Here is a 27,874-nt window from a genome sequence, read left to right as displayed (position 1 = left end):
TGACGGAGGGGCTACAGTCCGTGGGGTTGCAAAGAGTGGGACACAACTGAGCAACTATCACCTCCTACTTGGACCTCCCTCGGACCACCCCAACCCCCACTCCATCCATCTAAGTCACCGCAAAGCGCCATATGTACATCTTCACTTCTCTCATGCCTTATCAGTAAGCCCTACTGAACAACCTCTAAAACACCACAGATGTATCCCTCCATCCAACTCGAGCACTCTACTCCCATCATCTCTCCTCGAAACAACTCCCTCTGTCTCCTAATCAATCTCCTTCCCTCCACCAGCTACAGCCACACTGACCTTCTTTATGATGCTCAAATATGCCCAACTAACTCCCACTCCAGGTTCTCGGCACTAGCTGCTCTCTTTCCCTAGAATGTTTTTCTCCAGATATTCCCAGGGTTGGTTCCTTTAGATCTCAGCTCGGATATCACCATCCAAGAAAAGTCTCCTAAATTTCCCATAACTATGAGGTTGTATCCCTACTTTTATGCCCATTTTTTTTTTATTCTAAGAGTTTACCATTATATGAAATTTACCATTCTTGTTATTAATAGTTTAAACAGTTATGATTGAGGTTGGGTACCTGGAGCAAAATACTGCCTCTGGAAGCATAACCAAATAGGGGGGTTTGTTTTATACATGTAACAAGAAGACCTGAAAAAAGTTGTCCAGAGCTCATTCAGGGGCTCCACGACCCATCAGACCCCTGACTCCCTTATGTCTTTCTATGCTGTCCTTTTTAACATGTGAATTTCACCTTCAACGTGTTCTGATAGAAAGCTTTAATAACTCCTTATTGCTCACAGCATGTAGGCTCCTGGTGTGACTCAGCCACCCCTGAAAGATGACAAGCTCCATCCTAACAGCTGAACCCATATTTGTTTAGCTATGACAAACCCACGAAACAGGAATTCAGAAGTCCTCCATTTAAGCATCACTCCTTCGTCCTAGTTGTCATGCACAACAGCCACGCACTCCAACATACCTGATCCGGTAGACGCTGCTTCAAGGTTCTCTGGGGCCCCTTGACCCCATGTCCTTCTTCCCCACCAGGACCTGAGTTCAGGGTTCAGCTCTGCTCACATGGCAGTGATGACAAAAGTTGCAGAGAGCTACACGATCGGTTTGTGTGGAGGGTGGGACAGAATCCAGGGAGAAGCAAGAAGGAGGTGGTCCCCTAAGTGGCCTGATCACCTGCCCTGTTTCCACCTGTATTCTGTCACACCCTCTCCACAAGCCAAGTATGGAACTCCCTACAACTTATGGGTCTTCTTCTTGTCTGCTCCAAAAGAGAATGCTCTCTACAAGTGGGGCAGGGCTTGTGTGTCCTGTTTACCACTGTTCTCCCAGATTATCCACCCGGACCACGTACACAGAGTAGACACTCAGGAAGCATTCCATAAAAGAATTGAAAAGCACATCTAAACTCCTGAAAGCCATGTGCAAGGCTCCTCAGCATTTGGTCCTGTCCACCCCCCTCACCGTACTGCCTGCCACATTCTTCCCTTGTGTTCAGTAACAAAAAAACACTGAATTTCTAAACTGTTCAGAGCTTAGTATTGTTTTCATATTTTATTATCTCTGCGTAAAATGTTTTCACCCCTTTTCAAACAGGAAACTCGTGATTATCTCCTGAAGTCTCCGCTCCTGATTCTCCTTAGACACCATCCGCGGCTCCTCTGGGCAGCACTTGGATGATGGTGATGGTGAGGAGGGGGAGGGCAGTGATGTGACTGCAGTTTCAGCAACTGACTGTAGCAGTGCGTGCAATGCACCAGGTACGCTTACACGTCCTTCACTGATAGTGACACATCTCACACGCTCATAACAACCACGTCAGGGAGGAATACTGCTTTTCCCATTTAAGAGAAGGAGATTGACACGTATAAAGTTTAACTAATATGGTAAAGTTCACTAAGCTAATAAAGAGCAAAGCCTGCTTTAAACTCAGCTGGATGGCCTCTGTAAGTTCCACACAATATTCATCCAGCCAGGTTGTAAGGCTGTTAGGAGGAGGATCCATATCCTCCTCCAAGTATCCTCCAAGTACTCATGAGACTTAATGGTGTCTCAATAACATGATACTAAGTGAATGTTTAAAAAATCAGTTATACATATATAGAATGTGAGAACTGGCTAAAATGCAGACCTTATAAAGAAAAGCTAAATGTTTAAATTGACTATGCTAAGTCAAATCACTAATCCTAGAATAAAATACTGGGCCACATTAATAGGCACACCTTACTAAGGGTGTGTGTTTGCCCCAGTACAGTCAAGATAGCTCTGGAGGTAAAGAATCTGGGTGCTGTGGTCAACCAGTCCACGCCTATTCATAACATGGGACAGCGAGCATCTTTTTCCAACTCTGCATTCAGAACCTTCAAAAAGACCACAGTGGGAGGATTTGTACCACCAAACCTTCGAAGCGACAGTTGGGCCTTTTTATTATGGAGAGACAGTTTGCCAGCAAACTGCTGTATTTAACCCAATTACAGTTGCTGAAAGAACCCAGAAGGTTGCCTCGTGGAGTATGGATGTTGATTAAGAATGCTGTGGAGGGTGAGCGGTGGAACTTGCAAGCAGAATATACATGATGAAGGCACAAATAAATTTAATGAGAGACCAGGGTGTGAAATATCAACAATTGTCTGCCCTCTATGTTATTTTTTATTTTCTAGTTTCAATAAAAATACCATTTATAGATACAATATTGATTCAGAGACGTATTCTGATGTTCTCTCTCTCCCATCAATCTCTTATGCCAAGAAAATAAATAAAAACCAAATAATATCAAAATTTGAAAAATCCAATACTTTTCAATAGGTGATGGCCTATTGCTACATTCTTTCACCTAAAGCAAGAATTGATAATACCATACCAAGTAAAAACCAAGTCATAAAAGACTTTTTTTGAAAAAGGTGACTGTATTTTTCAAATTCATTACACAAAATATGTGCTTATTAGTCAAATCAAATTGTAAAAGGAGTTTGTAAATTTACTGATATTTTTCAAAAAGTAATATCCCTTGATATTTAGTGTCTATGTGTTCAATTATTGTTATACATTTTCAATGAACCATTTTTAATAAATTTAAATCATAAGAATTTCTACTTTATTATAATTAATTTAGACTTTTAACTATATTATAATATATTATATATATATATATTTCCTATATATATTACAGGGAAATGGAACAAATTATGTTTTAAATTGTTTGCTATCAGTGAACAGGATTAAAAAACTGATGTATGATTATATGTATGTAGATAGAGAATGCATACTTTTAAATAATGCTATAGAGTTGAAGGTAAAGAAAAGAGATGAACTCAATAATTATATCAGTAGAGGGATGGGATGGGGAGGAAGGCAGTAGGGGGGATCAGGATGGGGAACACACGTAAATCCATGGCTGATTCATGTCAATGTATGGCAAAAACCACTACAATATTGTCAAATAATTAGCCTCCAACTAATAAAAATAAATGAAAAAAAAATAAGCAAAATATGAAGATTGACCTATAAGAAATCAATCTTTTCCTTTTAAAGCACTCAAAACAGTTACAAAAATATACAAATTTAATCTACCTTTAAATGAACTACAGAATGATAGGTTATGTAAATTTAGCATTTCCATTCTTCTTATACATTACAAAAACAACAAATGAGTCATTTAAGTAGGTCGAATAATGTTTTTCTCTCTTCAGAAAACGTCCTAATCTTCTTGCCCTCTGTTTTACATTGGAGTGACTCACAAACTCTTAGGAGTAATCTCAAATTATTAGGTGCCGCTCATGAAACAGATTTTGAACACTAAGTGTACTTGTAAAGTTGTTCCTAAAATAAAATAGTTCAGAAATATTCAGCACATTAACGAAAAAGGTAAACTACATTACCTTGTCATAAAAGGTTCTTTTCCTAAAATAACAATTCATCATTAAGACTTAAACTGGAAGAGCTCCCAAAATAATACATACGATGCCATTCTGAGGTTAGCCTGTGGATAGAATAGGAATTTGGAAGAAGGCAAACGTGTTTCTTTTTGGAGTGTTTTAACACAAAATAATTTTCAGCATGAACTTACTGCACATCAGAAAATATTTGTTCTTTTTGTGAATTATTCATCAAAGTAAATGAATAAGAGTTTAACCCGTGCTTATGTGTCTGTCCTTTGTAGGTATAATTTCACTTAATACCCACAGAAACCCTATAAAAATACAAGCACTATTACTATCTCCATTTTATAGACGAGAAAGACAAAGACTTGGGAGTGTAAATGACTTGCCCACCCTAGAAAGTCTGGCTTAAGAGTGATTCATACCAACTTCAATATAACCATGTTATCAGAAAGTCAAGTAGAATTCTAACTAAATGATTTTACCTAGTATATGACACTCTTGAAGTTTTAACCCCTCTGTTATATATGGTAGAGGTGTATCTTGGAGATGACATCATTAAAAAAAAACAACTCTGGACTAAAAATAGACTTATTTAGCCTTCTAGAGAAGCATGTACCTTATTGAAAAGAAATGACTGGGAGGTGACAGGTAAACTGAGGAAGCAGGTGTTACCTCCCCTCACAGGTTGTAAAGTTCTTAGTGACCAAATATTAAGTAACATTGGAAATGTCTTAGATAAGCTTTTTATTTTTATTTTCTCTCTTTTCAGAGCAATGTTTGATGAATTATGCATATGTGGAATGCAAACACAGATTCAATTCACTTTGAAATACTTAAGGATATAAAATGAACAGAAAGTATCCTTGGCAAAACCTGTATTGAGTTTCAAAAGCCCACACATTTGAAACACAGTTTGTGATGTGCTCCAAAACACAAACATCAGTGGGTTCTCATACTCCTCACTTCTTCTTCTAATGTCAGAATATTGCCATCAATTTAAAAAGCAGAGCTGCAGGCCATAATTAGTGTACCTATTAAATCATATGGGAATGGTATCTCTGAATCCAAATAGATCAAGATCCGCTATAGAAGAGAAAATATATCATGGCAAGACAAAATTCAATAACAGAATAAAACCCTCAATGAAATACTGTTTACACAAATTAATTCACAAAGTTTATAACTTTCTTCCCAAAGAATCGCATTGCCTCGATGAATGTGCTTTTGTCTATGTGAAGATATATTTGCACCAAAGGATAAAACAAATTTTTTTTTTTTTTAATCTGCAAGTAATTAAGACTAGAGCACTCTACTGACTGTTTAAGTCATGAGCTTGCGTCACAGATCAGGAGTACTTGAGATTTTGCTTCCATTAACGGAGTCTGTCCTCTGTTTAAGTCTGAGTCTGAGTGTGTCCTCTGTTATATGGCCAAAAGACACTCTTGTACCACATCCTTTAGTGCCTTAGAAAGGTTAGTATGGCAACCCTGACTTACCCAATGTTAATGTAATTTAACTTCTGCTCCTAAATGCCTTCAGAAAATTATATTCTTATCAATATTAAACCTAACAGTTGGAGAAAAAAAAAAAAAGCTCTCCCTATCCTATTTAATTTTTCTTTCTCTACCCTATGAGCATCACTGAAGTTAGAACTAAAATAAATTATTTTTCTTGCACTTTTGACTTCATCTCTCATTATTCCATGCCTAGAAAATGAAAGACAGCCGTGTGAATATTTACCATTAATATAATCCTTATACTCAGCTATGACTCAAGCATACTTACAGACCAAAAGCAAAGGAGAATACATCTTCTCATACTGATCAGTTCTAAGTGAGTTTGATATATAAGCTTTAAAGAGTACTTTCATATAAAATGTTTCATTGTACTATGAAAATAATCTCAGACTTGTTACAATTACTTAGTAAGAGGGAAGAAGGAAAAAGCAGAATGTGGCTGATCAATCTTTGGGCTAGAAGCTTTAGGGTGAACGGTATAGACAAATTCCTGAGTCTTAAATTATTCTGTAAAGGATGTAAAAGTGTTACTTGCTCAATCCTGTCCGATTCTTAGCCACCCCATGGACTGTAGCCACTCAGGCTCCTCTGTCTATGGGATTCTCCAGGCAAGAATAATGGAGTGGGTAGTCAAGCCCTTCTCCAGGGGAAGTTCCCACCCTAGGGAAGGATGATAACTAAATTAAACAAAATCTTAAACAAACAGGTCAATTGCATGATGGAATCTAAGTCAATAACAGAGAAAACAGGATGTTTGAAATGAGGACTTCAGTGAAAAGTTATCAAATTTCATAGTGTGCAATCACTCCTTTTGTCAGGTTTCTGAGGAGACAGGCTTTGCCTTTCCTATGCTAATAAAATAGATCTAGGTTAAGATCAGGGGGACTGGGTTGCTCTGGAGTGTCACTCCCCCACAGATTTTCTGCCTTGCAATCTGAACACAGTAAGGGCAATGGGATCTGCTGTGAGACGTAAGCCCATTAAATAAATCCACAGGCTGTGTATCCTCGGCCTCTTATAAGCTAAAAGAATCTCTCTTTTTTTCCCCTTCAAGTCTATATTTATCCGTGGCAATCCTCAAAGATGTTTCATATAAGTCTGCAGGGGCACACAAATGTCAAGACTTCCTTTCAACAGAAAAATAACATTTCTGAGGGTTCTGAATTATGCAAAGAGTTAAGTAATTTGGAGATCCTTTCTGACACATGTAAACAACCCGACAGAAACAGATAAAATAAGGGTCTTTCTTAAATGAGCACTCGATCTGTACAGATTATCATCCTTTGATTCTAGACCCTGACACTTTTGCAGTAGGTATCAGCTGCCACAATAACACACCAGTTGTTTGGAGGAACTCAAGTGGATATCTACATTTTTACCTACATGAATATTGCCAACAGTTAGCACATCAACCCTTTGGGAAAAATTCTTGTATTCTTCCTGAAGTGTCTGAGGATCTCATTTACACGAAGGTACTCTTAAATACAATGAAATCATACAATGATTGTTCTCAGTATAATGGTATCTAATCTGGCTTCCTTTTGTCTTACAGTCAGAGAAAAAAGGAATTTTAAGTAAAACATATTGGCCATTTATACTGTAACTTGCAGAATGCTTCTTTCATACAAAAACAAAAAAAAAATCATGGTGGAACTGCACTGTAAGTTCTAATCTAGCCTTTGTTTTCTTTGTCTTATAATCAAAAGAGAAAGTTAAAAAAAAAAAAAGTTAAATAAATTCTTTATAAATGAAACCATTTCATCCCTAAATTCCTTCTAGTAATAAATTTACATTAATGGTCTTCCCTAACCAGTTTATCCACCACAGTTACAGGAGCTGCTCATTTATTGCCTAAGACTATAGTGTATCACTCTCAAATCAATTTGGAAAATGTACAACTAGAGCACCAATCGCTAAGAACTATGCATTTTCGTTTATTTGAAATATTTGGTACAGCCTTTGAAAAAGAAATACTAATCATGTTGATTTAAACCTATAAGGTGCTAAGGAGTCTCTTTAATAATTCAAAAAAGATGCCTTAATAATCTTATAAGATTTATTGACCTATTGACTTTTATTGTGAATTAATCATTGTCTCTGAGAATTGATTATTTTCCAATTTCTTGTGCTGAAAAATCTAACATAAATAAATACTGTTCCTTTAAAACAGATGTAAATAAAAAGCCTGTTTATCTTCTAAGGGAAAGAGGGATGAAATTAAATTTTTCTGTGATTTTTTTTCAAAATTAAATGTTGTGTTGAGATACTGTAGATTCACAAGTTATTGTCAAAAATAATATAGAAATATCCCGGTTCTCTTTCCCCTGTCTCCCCCATGACAACATCTTAAGAAAACACAGTATATCATCATGATGACACTATTGGCAACAGTAAGGATACAGAACGTTCATCACCACAAGGGCCCCTCCAGCTGGTCCTGTTGCCGCACACACTATTCTTTCCTGTTCCCCATGCCCTCTTTCACCCTTAGCAACCACTCATTTCTCCTCCGTTTCTCCAAATTTCTAATGTCAAAAATGCTAAACTAATGGAATCGTTTGGAATGTGACCTTTTGGACATTGGCTTTTTTTCACTCAGCATAATTCATCCAAAATGGTGTGTATTACAATAGCTGCTTTATTGTGTTTTATCACTGGTATGGATGGACCACAGTCTGCAATTATTTCACCTGTTGAGAGACATCCATGTTGGTTGCAGATTTGGGCTAACCAGGATGAAGCTGCTAAATATTCATCCACTGGTTTTGGTGTCATATAGGAAATACAAGTTTAGTTTTATAAGAAACCATCATACTCTCCACCAGAGTGGCTATACTATTTTATATAAACGACTCAGTTTCTCCACATCCTCACCAGCATTCAGAGTTGTCACTATTTTGTATTTTAATCTTTCATCTATCTTAGCGGTTGCTTTGTACTTTTACATTCATGACATGTTATATTTTGCTGTGGTTGATGTTTTTATAGGTTCAAGTATAGAAATCTTACTCCCTTTATGTCCCTTTATCTCTCTCTTTATATTTGTCTTCAACAGTTTTTCGACATTCATTTAAAACTACCTAAGACATTGTTATAAATTTTTCTACAACCCTGAAACATAATTTAGAACACTAAAGAAGAGAAGGAAAGTCAACTGTATTTAATGATACTTTTGCTTACTGTGTTCTTTCTTCTCTCCTTCCTGATGTTCCAAAGTTCCTTCTTGTATCATTTTCTTTCATATTAAAGAACTTCCTTCCTTGATTCATTCTGAGAGGGTAGTTTTGTTGGTGACAATTTCTATCAGCATTTTTCCATCCAGAAATATATTGACTTCTTTGTAATGTCTCTGCTTTTCAATATGCTGCCTAGGTTTGTCATAGCTTTGCTTCCAAGAAGCAAGTGTCTTTTTAAGTGTCCTTACATGATGAGGCTTTTATTTAAACTTTCTGTTTTCTATGACATTGCTCCAGCTGCAAAAGGGAGGGCTCCACTTACTACTGCCAGCTGAAACAGAAGTCCAAGGCCCCGCTTGGTATCCCGTGACACATGACATGAAGTGAGGCCTCCTCCTTATTGCTGTATGGGGGTGATTCTCAGCCCCACACACAGTCCCCACCCGCAGTGTGGTAGGAGGGGTTTTTGCTACTGCTTTAAAATAGTGGAAGGCCTCACTCTCCACTCGGGCTCTTCTGTGATCCCCTCGGAAGTGATGGGGAGGGGGACCTTGTCGCTGGTAGGTGAAGGTGGAAGCCTCACCTTCCGACCGTCTTCTCTGACCATAGCAGTTACATAAAGCACATCAGTACAGTCTCACCAGGGGGCAAGCTAGGACCTGCCCTCGCATTCCTCACTACTGGTGGGGATGACGGTGTGGCCACAGTTGTACTGTGTGTTCATCTGGCAAACTACAGCAATTGTCCAACAGGCTTCTATATTTTCAGTAAACGCTGCTCCTTGGATTGAGAGGAGACTTTCTTTCTTTTTTTTTTTTTTTTTTTTCCACTTTTTTCTTTCTTCTCTGCACATGATGGCATTTCCAGGTACTAGTTTCATCAGCTTCAAGTCTAGAATATATTTGATTAAAAAGAAACGTAGAAGAAATTCTAGCCCATATTATTCCTTGAGTCCTGAGGTTTCGAGCTAGTTTGCATTTCTTTTTCCTCCTTTCAGAATCTTCATACGTTTGTTTTATGTGTAATGTCCACAGTTTTACCAAAAGGAGTAGGTAAAAATCTGTGTATTCCATCTTCCCAGAAATAAAATCTGTGCCAGATGACATATTTGCTGATGCCTCTATTTTTGCCATTTTTATTTACTTCTTTAAGTAAGTAAGTAAGTGAAAGTCTCTCAGTTGTGTTTTGACTTATCCAGTCCATGGGATTCTCCAGGGGATCTTTCCAACCTAGGGATCGAACCCGGGTCTCCCACATTGCAGGCGTATTCTTACCAACCAGCTGAGCCACAAGGGAAGCCCTTAAAGCTATTAAAATCTTGTTGATAACAAAATAGAACATCTTAGTGCACAAAGAAAATAATTATACTCAAACGGTGCTTCTCCAGGTGGTCTGTGGACATATCCTTCACGAACTGATGATTCTATGAAACTGATCAAAATGTTGTGATATCAGATGGATTATAACATTAAAAAAATATATTTTACCATTTGAAAAGATAAAAGTACTTTTTAAAATATAAATATTTTCATAATAAGATTCTGGTCTTGAGCTATAAATTCCCAAAGGGCTTGGAGGAAGGCACCAAAAACAATTTCTTTCTAGAAGAAATTGAGACTCTTAAATGTGAGAAATACTGCCCGATTCCTGGGGTGATCATTTGTCTCTGTCTTCCCAGGACACTGTCAGCATCCCTTTTTTTTTCCTGGAATAATCAGTGATAGAGCCTTCCTTCACATACAAAGTGCTCCATTCTGCATAGCTAGCTATGATGGCCACATCATCTGTGATCATTATGAAAAAATATACAGAAAGTAAAGACAGGTGGGAGAATCCCAACCAGTGTTTTCGTCCCCCAGGCATTCTACCTTCTCTTCAGTACACCAAGGTCTTTATGCAGCCTTTCTTTGTGGAAACGATAAGCAGCTCATATGATGGTTTATTTTCTTTTTGTCAGCAGCAACTTCTCAATATACATTTTGTGCTTATAGTGTAAAGTATAGCACCTTTAGGGCTTCCCAGGTGGTGCTAGTGGTAAAGAGACTCTGGTTTGATCCTTGGGTCGGGAAGATACCCTGGAGAAGAGAATGGCAACTCACTCCAGTATTCTTGCCTGGAGAATTCCATGGGCAGAGGAGACTGGCGGGCTACAGTCTATGGGGTTGCAGAGTCCCAAGCGACTGAGCAACTAACACACATAGCATCTATAAACAGTAGCACCAGAGCCTCCCATGAGTAAGAGGGAATTCCTCTTGCCCAGGGGCCATCCAGCTGGGGCACTTTTTTTTTGAGGGGGTGGTGGGAGGGGGCATGAGCAGCTTTTGGCTTGAACTGAAACATCAGCTCTTCCTGAGTTGCAGGCCTAGCAGCCTTCACAAAGGAACATCTCCATCACTTCTTCCAGTTTACAGGTCCTCAGACTCAGAATGAAACTAAGTTTGCTGACAGATTCAGATTTAGGGACTTGTCAGCCTCCAAAACTGTGCAACCAATTCTTTGTTATCTATCTACCTATCTATTTTATCTCTCTGGAGATCTCTAACTAATACACTGGGCTAATAACCTATATTGATATTAATAATAATACTATAGCTCATGTGAATACAGTGAATTCTGCTCAAACAAAAATCTTATCTAAATTCTCAAGTTCCTGTGATTTTAATGGTTAGTCTAATTGCAAATTTCATCAGTTTTGGCACATACAGGTACGTTAGAATCTTAATTTCTGTGTATAATTTTGAATAATAAATTGATGATTATGTAAAGCTGACTCAGGGATTCTTGATATGCAGTGTGTTAGAACTGGAACATAAGAGAAAGGGTGACATTTGATTAGTCCCTGAATACTCTGCTATAAGAGCCGACAAAGAAAAAAATATCAGTTCACTGTGAATAATATGTCAAACACCAATATTTTAGATTACATACTTGTAAGCATAAGTAAAATAATAAAAATATGGACAGAAACATTGTTTATGAAGTAGGAAAAATGTATAGGTCTTTCCAATTTACTTCTAACAAATATAGTGTGTGGCAGATACTTACTTTATAAAAATACATTTTAAAAGCCATAATGTGGTGATGAATCTTTACTGAACAGCACAGCCATACGTGTCTATTTTTAGTAAATATCTGAGGAATAGTAAAGTTTTTGTAAGTTTTCTGAATTCAAATTCTACTATTCTAAGTAAAGCCTATAAATGTGAAGGTCAAACATCTATTTATAAACTCCACAAAGTTCTTTTCAGTTAAAATGTATAAATATCACACACACACACACACATATTTTACTGCCACAGTAAAATATACATCCTATTATCATGGCCTTAACTGTTTAAATTATTGCAGATATACTCATCATAATTCATGATGGAGAGTTGTCATGTTATTTAAGGTGATCACATAGACCCTGATAATAATAAAAACAATAGTGACAACTATGATAGTGATGATGCTAATAAATGCTAACATATAGACAGTGTTTACCATATGTCATACTCTACTGTAAGAGTTTTACATAAATTAACTTGGTCCTCACAAAATCCCAATGAGAGAGGTATTATTATTAATTATATTTTACAAATGAGTAAACTGAAGTAGGACGAAGGCTAACAGAGTTTTGTCAAGAGAATATACTGATCATAGCAAACACCCTCTTCCAACAACACAAGAGAAGACTCTACACAAGGCCATTACCAGATGGTCAATACTGAAATCAGATTTATTACATTTTTTGCAGCCAAAGATGGAGAAGCTCCACACAGTCAACAAAACCAAGACTGGGAAATGACTGTGGCTCAGAACATCAGCTCCTTTTTATAAAATTCATAGTTCAATTGAAGAAAGTGGAGAAAACCACTAGGCCATTCAGGTAGGACCTAAATCAAATCCCTTACAATTATACAATGGAAGTGACAAACAGATTCAAGGAATTAGATCTGATAGAGTGCCTGAGAACTATGGACGGAAGTTCATAACATCATACAGGAGGTGGCTGACCAAAATCATCCCAAAGAAAAAGAAATACAAGAAGGAAAAATGGTTGTCTGAAGAGGCCTTACAAGTAGCTGAGAAAAGAAGAGAGGCGAAAGGCAAAGAAGAGGAAAGATATACCCATCTGAATGCAGAGCTCCAGAGGATATAGCAAGGAGGGATAAGAAATCCTTCCTCAGTGTCCAATGCAAAGAAATAGAGGAAAACAATAGAATGGGAAAGACTAGAGATCTCTTCAAGAAAATTGGGCACACCAAGAGAATTACTTCATGCAAACTGAAACACAGAGGCCATATTCTCTAAGTATATCAGATACCGTTTAAAAAATTATTTTGCCTTAATTTGTAATATTAAAAACTAGATGCTCCCTATATATAATATAAATACTCTCATCACAGAGGATCATCTAGACACTTAGAAATGAAGATTATACAGCATCACGGAAAAAGCCTATGATATAATGTTTAGGGAAAGAGATTCACTACATAAAATTGCATTTTCACACCGATTACAACTGTATCAAAGTGAGCCATGCGCACGGTCAAGGGCTGTGAAAGGTACAACAGTATGGGAACTGCTGCTCCTCCAGGAACTCCCTGCCTCTCTTTCCCCTCGATGGCCAGCTGAGCTGCACCCATGACGAGGTCCCATGATTCGTGCTGAATCCCTGAAAGCTGGTTATTTCCAACTACAGTCCTGGCCGAAGGTCCCTAAGTCACCACCATTATCACCAAGTCCAAAGGCTCTTTTCTTCCTCATCCTCCATGTTTTCACAGCACAAACATTCTTTACTAGTGATTTTCTTTCCCAAATTATCTCTGAAAATGTCAGTTGGATGGACGACGCCTCCTATACCGGCTCCTCTCCTGTTACCTAAGGAATTGCTTGTGCTGTGTCCTCTGCACCTTGGCAACTGAATCTATTGCAGTTACTGCAACACTTACCTCCATGTAGAGTCCTCAAACCAAAAGCAAGCCCTGAGCTCAGCACCTCAGTATGACTGCCTGCCAGCATCTCCCCCGGCATTAACTCTTGTAATCTGTGAAACTCCTGTCAGTGATCAAACAGGATCTCCAGACTCCCATGTCCCTCCAGGGCATCCTATTTTATTCTCCATCTCCGCACATGAAACCTCAATGTCACATGGGTCAAAACTTTGTAAAATACAGCTCCCAATTCCCTTGTCACCCCACCTTCAGCATCTCCTCTAGGTTCTACAAGAATAGGAATCTATGCTTGTTCCCACACACCTCTCATACTCATTCTTCATCTCCAGAATCCTACTTGAGTTTAACTCACCCAGAAGTCTTTATTGGTGACTTTCATTCAGCTGTGTCTCCTACACCTTTAAATTTTAATAATACTTTTATTTCAGTTTTCATATGGCAGTTATCATGTTTGACACCCTTATGTTATAGCTATTAGTTTGAGCCACATGAAATTGCTGATAGTTTTAACCCATGTGGTTCAGTCTAGTATTACTGTTGATTTTACAGGGCCTAAGTAAACAGCAGTGTCTACAAAAACAGCAGTGAGTTCTGCCTTTCTTTAGGATCCCCTCAGAAGCCCAGGATACTGGAAGTGTTTGTTAAAATCAAGAATCCTAATCAATCTATCCATATATCTACATTTATACCTATCTATCTGTAGAAATCAATTGTCTATGGTAATTGGTATAACCTATCCACTCCAGTGGTAGAGGAGAGAAGCTCTAGAACCTGAAAACTTCGGGTAACATAAAATATTTTTGTTCAAGAAGCTGTTTTAAAATAATTTATGAAGGGAACATTCTTGGTTTTAGAGGTTGGCAGGTACATTAAAAAAAAAAAAAAATACTTTTCAGAACAGGTGCTTCCCTTATAAACACAAATTGCCTAAAAGCAAAGCAGAGCACCGTGAGTGGAGCAGACTGCCGTCAGAGGAGAGGAGCTGCGGAAGGCGGGGGCGATTCAGATTTCCATAGCATCTCGCTGACACCCAGGTCCGAAAGCCTTTCGCAAAGCAGTGATGTCACTAAAGTAGGGTCTCTGGGTGGAGACACAGCACCCCCCGCCCCCGCCCCCCCCCCCCCCCACACACACACTGTTCACAGCAGCAGGCCCCCAAACGGCTGCAAGCAGAAGCGCGGCTCACCTGCGCGGGTTAAGCAAGGGGGCCGTGGGGAAGGTGTCTGCGGGCTCTTCACGGTCACCTGAACCGACCACAGAAAGCAACCGGTGTTTCATGCTTTCTCAGAGAACGACTTCAACCCGTTTGGAGGCCTGCTTGCTGGCTTCCCCAACACAAGACAGGTCTCCACTCCCAGAGGAAGGCCCGGCTCCCCAGGCGCCTACCCAGTTCACCCCGTCCCCTGCGGAAACCCCTGCTGGGCATGAAGCCCCCACGCCCCCCACCCCGGTGAAAAGATACAGCGCTCTGATGCTACGAGGAGCCCCGGGGTGCCCGGAAGGCATCAGGGACAGCAGAGAAAGACACTGGCTGCACCCTCTCCAACATTCCAGCGGCCCATTCTGGGGAACATGTCACTGAAACCTGGAGAAATGAAACACGCAGGTGGACGTCCGCAGTGCGTGCCTCTTCCTCCACCGTCGGCTCGGCCGCTGATGGGCAGGGAGCTCTGGAGCCTGCTCCCAAGGCCCTGAGCCCCCAAACCTCCTCCCATCCCGAGCTCCAGGCGGCAGACCCGGGACCATCCTGCAGGGGTCACAATTGGGTTACAGATCCCTCCCGGCACGGTGACTGAGCAGCCGCATCTGGGACAATTTCTGTGACTCCTTCATTAGGATTCAAATGGAATAAGTAAGGTAGAAATTGAACAGTCACAGGAACGGTGCCTTGCTGCTCCTGTAGTCAGTAAACATTTATTCACTAAGCCCAGTCTGTGCGCACGCTCTCTCTCTCTCCCCCTCTCTTCTCTCTCCTAGCCACAGTTGTTCTTACAATCCTTCCTGCTTGCTGTTTTAATGCATAATTAAGAAGGTCAGAATTAATGAAGCGGTGTGGAGTAAAGTTCAAGGAATCCCTAGGCACTATTTATTCTATTAGATCTCAGGCATGAATGTCAGCTTGGCAGCGCAAGCAGCATAAGCAATGGGGCTGGCCGCAGCCCAGGAACCCTCCACCAAGGGAGACTCACCTGTACTGTCAAGTCATTCCGAAGCTCCTTCCCTGCGAAAATCACACACAGCTGGTCAGCTGGAACCCCCTGTCGCTTAGCAACCACCTCCTTGAGCTGGAAGATGCTGGTGTCAGAATCGACCTCCACTGGGAACCCGTGGTTAGAGTTGAACCTGACAAACACTGGTCAAAAAAAAAAAAAAACACCACACACGAAGCTTTACTCAAAACCCTTAAATGGCAATTACATTTAATGGCAATCCTTAATGGCAATGCAACATGTCTGAATTGATTTCCCCTCTCCTGCCCTTTGATAAGCAGTATGCATTTTCTTTCACTTATAAAGCTTAAGGCTATGGAGCAACATTTGGAGAAGAATGGAGTTATCCTATGGGATTTCCCTTTCATATATTAGTCAGTGACCCACAAACAAAATTGCATGCTCCCTTTGACATCCGTCCTGTGAAACAGGGGGGAACTCAAGCAGAACACTTGCTAGATTGGAATTGTGAGATTCCCAAGAGTTTATCCAGGAGATTCAGCTCTGACAGCCTGTACAAACTCACACTGCCTCTACGGCATCCCTCTTAATAAAAAATCAAAGGCATCGTGTTAGCGCTCATGGCATAGCAGCGGAAAGACATCAGATCACTTTCTGGACTAGAGTGAAGACGCACCAGGTTGTGTCTAAGAGCCTGAGCCATCGGTGATGGTCCCAGCCAAAAGGCTCCACTGGGTCTTAGGGAAACATGTATTTGCCCTTTCTTCTGAAAGATACCTTTTTTTTTTTTTTTTTGGAACCACTATTCTCCTCAAGATCCAGGCTGGAAACTTACAGCCTTTTGCATGTCTTCTTGCTGCCAACTGCTATGCCGCCTCCTCCACGTCTCTCATATCTGTCCTTTCCTTTGCATTCCTCCAGTCACTGCGCTCATCAAATCATTCTTGCAATAGCCTCCAAACTGAAGTCTTGTGTGTGTTCTTTTTCAGTCGTGTCCAGCTCTTTGTGATCCCAAGGACTGTGGGTCCCCATGCAACCCACCAGGCTCCTCTGCCCATGGAATTCTCCAGGCACGAATACTGGAATGGGTTGCCATTTTCTTCTCCAGGGCTCCAGGGGAATCTTCCCTGGCCCAGAGATCTAAGCCGGGTCGCCCGCATTGCAGGCAGATTCTTTACCACCTGAGCCAACAGGGAAACCCAACTGAAGTCTTAATATACTCCTTTCACTTTCAGAATGTCCTTCATTGTTCTGCAAAGTAAACCTTATATTCATATAGAGCTACACCATATCACAGCCCTCAAAAATTTTAAAGGCTTAAAGCTTTTAAACTAAATGCCCCCAAAAAACAGACCACAGAAAACTCCTGCCCCTGCCGCCTACCTTCGATCAATGACACTCCCTTCCTCACCGCTGCCTGCTGAAAGCCCATTCATCCTCAGCATTAATCTAAGACCTCCTCCTCATCTAAGACCTGATCTAAGGCCACTCACTGTCAGCTGTGTCAAGACTGAGCTCACCTCTTCAGGATTCAGGGGCTGTTAGTATGTACATCTTATATGGCTTGCCACAATTTCTCAGGGGTGCAGTACAACACAGGAGATAAATACATCCTGCAAACTGAGAGGAACTAGTCGCCAATTCCTACAGGTCCCTTATCAGCTTAGGGGACTAGGGTAAACATACTAACCTTCACTCTTTAACTCTTAGGTTCCTAATCTTCAAAATATTTATAAAGCACAGAGGGTATTCTATGATACATTAATAATATTTATAGTGTTTACGACAATCACACAATGACTTTTTTAAAAAATGGATACTTGTATACGTCTTCTTACCTTCTATGAAAGATCATAAACTCCTCAAGGTCAGGCACTACAGTTAATTTTCTGCTATATCTTCTTTAAATGGACCATTAGCACTCAGTAGTTCTCAATATGTGAGATGGCCCACCAAATAATACTCACAATTAAATAATAATTGTAATACCAATAATAGTCAAGTAATTACTAGGTGGTAGAAGTTGTACCTTACATAGGCCATTTTTAAGCTTCCCAATGATCTGGTAAGGTCACTATTATCCTTATTTAATAGAAAAGTAAATGAAGGCCTTGAGAATTGTAATCACTTTTCTGAGGACATCAGTTACTTTGTAATGGAATCACAATTTCAATTCAGTTCAACCTACCTCTAACCTCATTCCATTTCTACTATAACACACTGCCGAAACTATTTCCACATTCCTTTTCCTTATGACTCTATGTGTGTGTGTGTGTGTGTGTGCATAAAACAAAACAGCAAAAAGTCCTTATACCATACATCAGACAGCCTCTGTACAGGTTAGCAGTAGAAAATGAGATTAAAAGTAAAAGCTCGAGTCAAGAGCTAAGAGCAAAGAACAATGAACAATAGTTATAAGACACGATGAGATAAAAATGACACCAAACTGAGAGTAAGTGCCAGAGATGACACGGCAAGCGCAAAACCTGACATATTTTATCAGCATAGAAAATATTTAGAAAGGGTAAGAACTGTGACAAAAGTGTTTCAAACAAAGAAAACTGATAAAAAAAAAAATTTACAGAGGAAAAGGTGCTTTTGATATACTTTAAAGTAGATGCCATGTGACACTGTTGAAAGTTAGAGGAGGCGAAATAAAAATATATTGGAAGCCCTTGAAGTATATTCTTGGTATCCTTAGATCAGAGACCATAAGGCAACCAATTCATCAGATAAGACATGGTGACCAGTGAGTGACTATAAGGAACAAAAGTTATGGTCTGAGTTTCAAACTTGTTACCCCCCCTATTTTTTTTAAGTAAAAATGGGGAAGAAGCAGTTGAAAAACCATACAAAAGCTGTTTTAAAAAGGATTAGATAAATAAAATTCATTGAAAGAAGTAATTAGAAGAAACTCTGTAACCTTAAATGCCAGAATCAATATAAACAAAAATAAATGAAAAGGCCAGGAAAAGAACAAAACGCAAATGAAAATAAAGTGCAAACAAACAAACAAAAACAAAAATTAATGTTGCATGTATATGTATGGCTGAGTCCCTTCACTGTTCACCTGAAACTCTTATGAGAATGTTAATCAGATATACCCCAATATAATAATTTTTTAAAAAGGAATAAATATTTAAGGAGATCTAAAGTTGCTGATTTTCTCCAGAGGTTCAGAATCATGAGAATTCCACCCTAAGGACAAGAATTATGAAGAAAACTAAAGGGGAAAAATCTGCAAAATACATACTAGATAACTCTGTACCACTGATGAAATCATTACTGTCTAAAAGCCTTTTGTTTTCCTCATAAATAGAAAGCTAGTGTTTGTGAGCTTAAACTCAAGTTGGATAAATCATATCAGTACTTTATAAATGCATATTGTTGAGCAACAAGTCAAAAATAGACTATGAATTTATCATGGAAAGACTGATCAAGTACATAGCAGGTATTTGGTCAACTAAAATATTTGTTGAGAGAATCAAATAAAAGCACAGCTCAAGACAGACCACTACCATCAGCATATAAATGAGCTCAACACTTTTGAAGCAAGACAGTTCCTTCTCAAAAAAGAATGCCCTAATAGCCTCTGTAGGTGTTTAGCTTCACTGCAGCCCAGTAAACACCAGGAACACACTCTAATAATTGTGCCAACCAAAAGTAACCCTACATATCTCTGAATGTCCCTTGAAAGTCAGTTTCTTCTTTACCTTTAAGAAACATCACTCGAGTATTGCCAGCCCCAAGCAGACACAACTTGTCCTCAGATTCCCTTCCATTCTTTATCTCACATCTCTGCTCAGAAAAATCTACTGTGAACTTGTTATCGTTAACTCTCCGTTTCTTTCCTTTGCATTCTTTAATGAACCTACTCTTGACGTCTTAAAGATTGCTCTTGGTATGACCTCCACATTTTTAATCAATGGTTGCTTTTCAATTTTTTTCATATTTGGCCATTCAGGAATAATCAGCAAGGCTCTTGATCTAATAACACTTTTTATTTCTCTCTTAGCGTCTGCCATTAAATCCTCCCGGTTTCCCTTCTACGACACAGGACATACTTTCCTAGCTTCATCTACCAGATCCTCTCTTTTTGTTCGGCCTACTGATTTCAGAGTGCCCTGGGTTCTGCTTGATCTCTCTTTTCTGAGTGTCCTCCTAGGGTTGCGTTATCCAAGCGGCGTGTCTTATAATTCTTGGGTAATTTAATGTATTCAAATGGGAAATTTTCATTCACCATGATTTTTACTTTATTTTCTTATTTTAAAATTCAACTCTCTCACAACGTTCTACATCAGATAATTCTCAGAATAATGTGAGTCCATAGAGTTATCTAATTCTTAGGACCAGTTCCTATGTTCCTCAAGCTATAGATTTTGCTCACAGAAACTCTACTGAACATGAACATAACAATTTCTGTGGGACTCTCAAAATACTTCCATAAAGGTGATATTAACCTCCCACAACTCACATAGTATATCTTCAGTATTCATAACGTAAAATTTATGATACTCCTAATTTCTTGCAGTCATAATTTAAAACATTTTTTAAAATGTTGCAGCATATTAGGCATTTTTCATAGGACTCTGCTAGTGAAAAAATTTAACACACTTTCCAGATAAATGAGTTTCCAAATTGGGTATTTTATTGTATGCTTTAAACTTGAACTTTAAGTACTTTTTTCTTAAATTGAGAAAAACACATAGTATGATTCAACAAGAACATCTACAAAGCAGGATTAAAGTAAGTAGGGGATGAAAGTCTGACCAGCACTTGAAAACTGTTAATATTTTAAGAAAAAAGCAAACACTTATTTTGAAAGAGAGCCACTATTATAATCCGGTGACCACAGAGGGGGAAAAAAACAGTAACAAATGCAAAATCAACAATTAAGGGTTAAGAAGCACTTGCTATTTGGTCATAAAAGCAACTTCTAAGTTCAAAGGAAAATGTTAAAAGAAAGGTAATTTCAACATCTAGTAAAGGTACCCCTTCTATACAACAGATATAAAGAATAACAACAAAAAATGTATTGAGGTAAGGATCATGCATAGATGCGCCAAATTTCCCCTAAAAGAACAAACTGAATATACTCTCTGGCTCCTAAGGCCTTACCTTCAACTGACAATGTAAACACAGGCTTCCACTTTAGAATGAAGCCTTGAACAGTGATGTCGAACTTGCATCAAGCAGAGTTGAGAACTGTGGTTAACAATGCAACCCATCCATGCTTGAGTCACGGATTAAACTCAACTGGCAGAAATCCCCTATTTGGGCCATGATTACGTCCCCCTGCCCCCTCATTTTGTAGCCCATCATTCAAAGAGTTGCACGTTAGGGTAATGAATATGATTTTCTGAGAGGGAAGCTCTAGGAAATAGCACCATGAAAACAACACTTTTATTAACCACCAGGATGAGACGATTGCAAAATTATTTGCTTGCTGCAGAGGATAGATTTTGACTTCAACAATTTCTTTTCAAAAATAAAGTCAAATGATGTCACTGTTTTGAGCCCTACTCTACTTTTCTAATATAGTTTAGTCTATAGTAATCTATTCCTCTACCCAATGAACAATGGTGAAGAACAAATCTCTAGAAGCATATAGCATTTTTGAAACCACAGCTCAATGTTAAGTTACTTATGTATACAAACTTTTATTGGATTCTTACAGGATCCAGATGATTGTCACTATTTTAAGGCTATTATTTATATCAAATAACTTAAAACATTCAGAAAACTAAGATCATGGCATCTGGTCCCATTATTTCATGGCAAATAGATGGGGAAACAATGGAAACAGTGAGAGACTTTGTCTTTTGGGGGTTTAAAATCACTGCAGATGGTAACTGTAGTCATGAAATTCAAAGATGCTTGACCAATCTAGACAGCATATTGAAAAGCAGAGACATTACTTTGCCAACAAAAGTCCATCTAGTCAAAATTATGTTTTTTCCAGTAGTCATGTATGGATGTGAGAGTTGGACTACAAAGAAAGCTGAGCGCCAAAGAATTGATGCTTTCAAACTGTGGTTTTGGAGAAGACTCTTGAGAGTCCCTTGGACTGCAAGGAGATCCAACAAGTCAATTTGTAAACGAAATCAGTTCTGAATATTTATTGGAAGGACCGATGCTGAAGCTGAAACTCCAGTATTTTGGCCACCTGATGCAAAGAACTGACTCATTGGAAAGGACCCTGATGCTGGGAAAGATTGAAGGCAGGAGGAGAAGGGGATGATAGAGGATGAGATGGTTGAATGGCATCACTGACTCAATGGACATGAGTTTGAATAGGCTCTGGGAGTTGGTGATGGACAGAGAGGCCTGGCGTGCTGCAGTCCATGGGGTCACAAAGAGTCGGTCATGACTGACTGAACTGAAATGAACACTTGATTCTGTGCTATTTGATATCATGCCTTATTCGCATCTTATGTAATTCTTGATTCCTAACTAAAGAGCCTCTTTATGAAGTTAAAGAGGAGAGTAAAAAAGTTGGCTTAAAACTCAACATTCAGAAAACCACTATCATGGCACTGGGTCCCATCACTTCATGGGAAACAGATGGGGAAACAATGGAAACAGTGAGAGACTTGATCTTTTTGGGCTCCAAAATCACTGCAGATGGTGACTACAGTCATGAACTTAAAAGATGCTTGCTCCTTGGAAGAAACACTATGACCAACATAGACAGAATATTAAAAAGCAGAGACGTCACTTTGCCAACAAAGGTCCGTCTAGTCAAAGCTATGGTTTTTCCAGTGGTCACGTATGGATGTGAGAGTTGGAGTATAAAGAAAGCTGAGAGCTGAAGAATTGATGCTTTTGAACTGTGGTGTTGGAGAAGACTCTTGAGAGTCCCTTGGACTGCAAGGAGATCCAACCAGTCAATCCTAAAGGAAATCAGTCCTGGGTGTTCATTGGAAGGACTGATTCTGAAGCTGAAACTCCAATACTTTAGCCAGCTGATGCAAAAGAGCTGGCTCATTTGAAAAGACCCTGATGCTGGGAAAGATTGAAGTTGGGAGGAGAAGGGGACAACAGAAGATGAGGTGATTGGATTGCATCACCGACTCAATAGACATGAGCTTGAGTAAACTCCGGGAGTTGGTGATGGACAGGGAGGCCTGGTGTGCTGCAGTCCATGGGGTCGCAAAGAGTCAGACATGACTAAATGACTGAACTGAACTGAACTCTATTTTAAGATCTTTCTGATCAGAAACTTCTTTTAGTCTCTTCATCCTCACAGGCCAGGATTTCTGCTTTTTGTAATGACTCAGTAATATGTCACATCAATTCTCTGCAGAAAATAATGAGGACCCTATAAAAATCAGACACTGGGAGGCACTGAAGAATGAAGAGAAGGAAGATTCTGGTAGAGAGTACATGCCAGGAGGAGCTCACTTTCACAGCTCTTAGTTTCCAGCCAGGTACAGTTTGGATGGCATGAAGGGTTGTAGGCACACTGGTGGCAAAATTTGTCTTTCTGGTGCAAAGAAGCAAAATCCTGAACCTGGAGAAACTTGCCTCTAAGAAGAGAAGAGCAGGAAAAATTCCAGATGGAAAAGAAGCATAAAGGGAATCTTCAACTCTGTCTACCCACATCTCTGACTGGTTCATGAACCACACAGATGCATAACATACTCAAAGCATTTCGGCAAAGGGAAAGATCTGCTTAAAGAGATGAACTATAACTCTCCATCCTTTAAGTGTGCACTTCAAATAGTGACTTCTTCCAAAGAGCACAGTGTGGGAAGAGGGAACAAGAGAAACTTCCTAGTGGAAAAACCTGAGAACAGCACTTTAGCCAGGTGATCAAGGTCAACCTCAGCAGAGATAAGTCACACTGATACTGTGTACCCTTCATCTGATGGGATGAGCATGGCTTTTTATCTCTGGGGTCTTCCTCTCAAAAAACACAAAACCCCAGTCTAATCTTGAGAGGAGCATCAGACATACAGCAGTTGGGGAACATTCTTAAAAATACCTGACCATTAGCCCTCAAAACTTTCCAGGTCATCAAAAACCAGTTGAGTCTGAGAAATTTTCACCATCTAGAGGGGACTAAGGAGACATGGCAACTAAATGTAATATGATATCCTAGATGTTATTCTAGAAGAGAAAATGGACATTTTGTAAAAAACAAAGAAAATCTGGACAAAGTTCAGACTTTAGTTAATCATAATGTATCAACATTGGTTCATTAATTATGACAAATGCAGTATAATAATGGAAAATGTTAAAAAAAAAAAAAAAGGCGAGTTGAATGTGGAATATTTGGGAATACCCTGTATTATCTTTGCATTTTTTTCTGCAAAATTAAAATATAACTGTTCTAAAATAAATTTACTCAGTTTAGTTAAGTTCAGTTGCTCAGTTGTGGCCAACTCTTTGCAACCCATGGACTGGAGCATAACTAGGCTTCCCTGTCCATCACCAACTCCGAGAGATTGCTCAAAATAATGTCCCTGATTCGGTGATGCCATCCAACCATCTCATCCTCTGTTGTCCCCTTCTCCTCCTGCCTTCAATCCCCAGCATAAGTCAGTTCTTCACATCAGGTGGCCAAAGTATTGGAGTTTCAGCTTCAGCATCAGTCCTTCCAATGAATATTCAGGACTGATTTCCTTTAAGATTGACTGGTTGGATCTCCTTGCTATCCAAGAGACTCTCAGGAGTCTTCTCCAACACCACAGTTCAAAAGCATCAATTCTTCAGCACTCAGGTTTCTTTACAATCCAACTCTCATATCCATACCTGAGTACTGGAAAAACCATAGCTGTAATGGTTTATAAAGCTATATGCTACCTTGGCTTTATCCAGCCTGGCATTTCACATGATGTACTCTGCCTATAAGTTAAGTAAGCAGGGTGACAATATAGAGACTTTACGTACTTCTTTCCCAAATTGGAACCAGTCTGTTGCTCCATGTCTGTTTCTAACTGTCATTTCTTGAAAGTCTCAGGAGGCAGGTAAGGTGGTCTGATATTCCTATCTCTTTAAAAATTTTCCACAGTTTGTTGTGGTTACCTCATCATTAAAAACAAGGGAGGCCAGAAGTAAAAGTATAACATCTTTAAGGTTTTCAAATTAAAAACAAAAGTACTGTTAAATAAAGAATTCTGTATCCAATAAAAATAATCTTTGGAAATAAAGATGTGAGAAGGGCTTCCCTGACAGCTCAGTTGGTAAAGAATCCACCTGCAATACAGGAGACCCCAGTTCGATTCCTGAGTCAGGAAGATCTGCTGCAGAAGGGATACACTACCCACTCCAGTATTCTTGGGCTTCCCTTGTGACTCAGCTGGTAAAAAATCCACCTACAATCCCAGAGACCTGGGTTCAATCCCTGGGTTGGAAAACCCCTGGAGAAGGGAAAACCTACCACTCCAGTATTCTGGCCTGGAGAATTCCATGGACTATATAGTCCATGGGGTCGCAGAGTCAGACACTAACTTTTGCTTTTCAAGATGCAAGAAAACTAAGAAAATTTGTCACAAGCAGACTCACCCTATAAGAAATGCTCATTTCTTTAAAATGATTTAAAGAAATGATTTCTTTAATGATTTAAAAATCATTAAAAACTCATTTTAGAGGTTAATGATACCAGAGGGAAATCATGATCCTCGTGAAAGTTTAAGAACAACAGAAATACAAAAATATCTGAGTAAATACAGAATACAATTATACAGGGCTTTTGCTTTGTTCATCTTAATTTCTTTAATAACGTAATAGCTTATATGGACTTAATTAAGTCACATCCCCAAATTCATATTTTAAAGCCCTATCACCCAATACAATGATATTTGGAGATGGGACCTTGTGGAGGTACTTGGGTTTAGATAATATAGTCATGAGAATGGGGCCCTCATCATGATATTAGTGTCCTTATTCTATAAGAAGAGATGCCAGAATGTTTGCTTCCTCTCCTTCTGCTACATGAGGGTGCAGGGAGATGGAGGTTGTCTGAGTCAGGAAGAGGGCCCATCCCAGAATCTAACCAGGCTGGATCCTGATCTCAGACTTCCAGACTCCATAACTGTGGAAAAATACATTTATATTATTTATACTTCCCAAGCTAGTGGTAGTCTGTTACGGTGCTGAGCAAAGAAAACATTCAACACAAAAATTAAAAAGCTCCATGAGTGGTCCAAAATACAAATACAATAACTACGACAAAAATAACAGGGGATGGATAACAACCATTTCTTATACATTTTGGGGGGAGACTGGTACAATATTAACAATATTGACTGTCAAAATTTAAGAATATGCAGTGAAATTATTGGAGTAAATTATAATGCTGAGTCAGAAAGCAAATAAAAATTACAGTGGAATTCTATAAAATATTGAATCCGCTAGAATCAGCAATGAAGTAACAGAAGTAAAAATGGAAAAGTAAGTAGAAAGAGTAAGTATAATAAAATGACAGACTCGAATTCAATCATTTCAATAACTGCATTAAATTTTAATGAAATAAATACTTCAATTAAAAGGCATAGTTTGTCAGAGAGAGCAGAACAAGGTTTACCTAACAATGCACTCTCTACAAGAGCTGTTTTTTACAAAGATGGAAAGAGTTTGAAAGTTAATCAATTTTAAAAATGCAATTATTAACTCTTACCTAAGGCCCACCATATGGTTTAAAAAATGTGGTTAGTACATCAATTGTACAGTATCATTTTTTTTTAAGTTGCTCAATCGTGTCTGACTCTTTGCGACCCCGTGGATTATACTGTCCGTGGGATTCTCCAGGCCAGAATACTGGAGTGGATAGTCTTTCCCTTCTCCAGGGAATCTTCCCAAACCAGGGATCAAACCCAGGTCTCCCACTTTGCAAGCAGATTCTTTACCAGCTGAGTCACAAGGGAAGTCCAAGAATACTGGAGGGAGTAGCCTAGCCCTTCTCCAGCAGATCTTCCTGACCCAGGAATCAAACCACGGTCTCCTGCCCTGCACGTGGATTCTTTACCAACTGAGCTATTAATGTTTAGTTGGCTAGAAAATTTACCTTTTATTTTCATTCAATAAGAAAGATATTCCCAATGGAGTTGTATTTCACTGTGCTTTAGAGTACACTGTAATTGATCCAAAGTGACTTTAGGATACTCATAATGATATCTTATGTTTAGATTGAGCTCTCAGTTTTGAAAGTGCTTTTACAGACATTATCTCAGATAATCTTCACAACAGCTCTGAAAGATAATTGTGACAGCATTTACTACCCCTACTTTTAAACTGAATAACAGATGTATGAGAAGGAAAAGTGGTTTACCTGAGAGTTAAATGGAAAGAAGCAGAAACTAGAAGCTGTGTCCTGAGCCCCTCTCTACAAAGACTACGTGTTACCCCGGGGAGGTAAAGGGTAATCTCTACACCTCTGAACCATCACGTAAGCTTACCTAAGATGGATACGTTAGAAAACATGTCTATGGCTAAGGTGTAAATAATAGCTCTCTGGCCCTACTTTCTCTTCAAAATCAACATTTTCCAATTTTACATAGAAAGTCAACCCACTCATTTTTTCCCAGTTTCACTCTGGTGCCTCAGCACATGGCATCCAAAAGAAAAAGGGTAACTTGAATTATTGGTGATTAAAAAGCTTCTTTTAACCATTAACTTACAAGACAGCTTGGCGTCTTACACAGTAGGGTGAAAGTTGGCATTAGGAATGGTTTATTTTAGGCATCTCAGATTATCATCTGGGTTAGGTTAGGTTGTTAGGACTTCAGATAAAGCAAAGAGGGACACAAAAGGGATGGCAAGGTATTTAACTACCCCAGATCTTGCACACCCTTAGTCTTGCCAAGAAGCAATTCCTTGAGTCTCAGGAGAGTAGAGATAAGGCTGAGTTGAGCCTCCGGAGAGTAGACATAAGACTGTCATTTGTAATATTGGGTTGTCCAAAAAATTTGCTGGGGTTGGAGGTTGTTTTCCATAATGTCTGATGGAAAAAGACAAACATACATTTTTGCCAACCCAATAAGTTAGTTGTGCCTTATTTCAATTTGGAAATGAACTGCTGGCAAAGTTCTATTCCTTCCCTAACCATCCACTCTTATATTCATTCAACCACCCATCCAGTCATTCATTCACCTAGCCAGCCAGCTAGACAGCCATCCAGCCAGACAGTCACTTACCCACTGAGGTTTAAGAATT

At 39.1% G+C, this 27,874-nt stretch overlaps 1 protein-coding gene across 4 annotated transcripts in view; it reads right to left on the bottom strand.

Annotated features, from left to right (window-relative positions):
• PRKN (parkin RBR E3 ubiquitin protein ligase) overlaps positions 1-27,874 on the bottom strand; it is a 1,207,894-nt gene that overhangs the window by 962,381 nt on the left and 217,639 nt on the right. For all 4 annotated transcript variants that reach the window (XM_065931040.1, XM_065931041.1, XM_065931042.1 and 1 more), the window contains exon 3: positions 15,734-15,897. In XM_065931040.1, coding sequence (XP_065787112.1) covers positions 15,734-15,897 — 164 coding nt within the window. The remainder of the gene's footprint in view (positions 1-15,733; positions 15,898-27,874) is intronic.

This window comes from Muntiacus reevesi, chromosome 3 (genome assembly GCF_963930625.1).
Source record: "Muntiacus reevesi chromosome 3, mMunRee1.1, whole genome shotgun sequence".
NCBI lineage: Eukaryota > Metazoa > Chordata > Mammalia > Artiodactyla > Cervidae > Muntiacus > Muntiacus reevesi.
The sequence above is the reverse complement of the archived record's forward strand: the minus strand, read 5'-3'. Positions and strand labels throughout refer to the sequence as shown.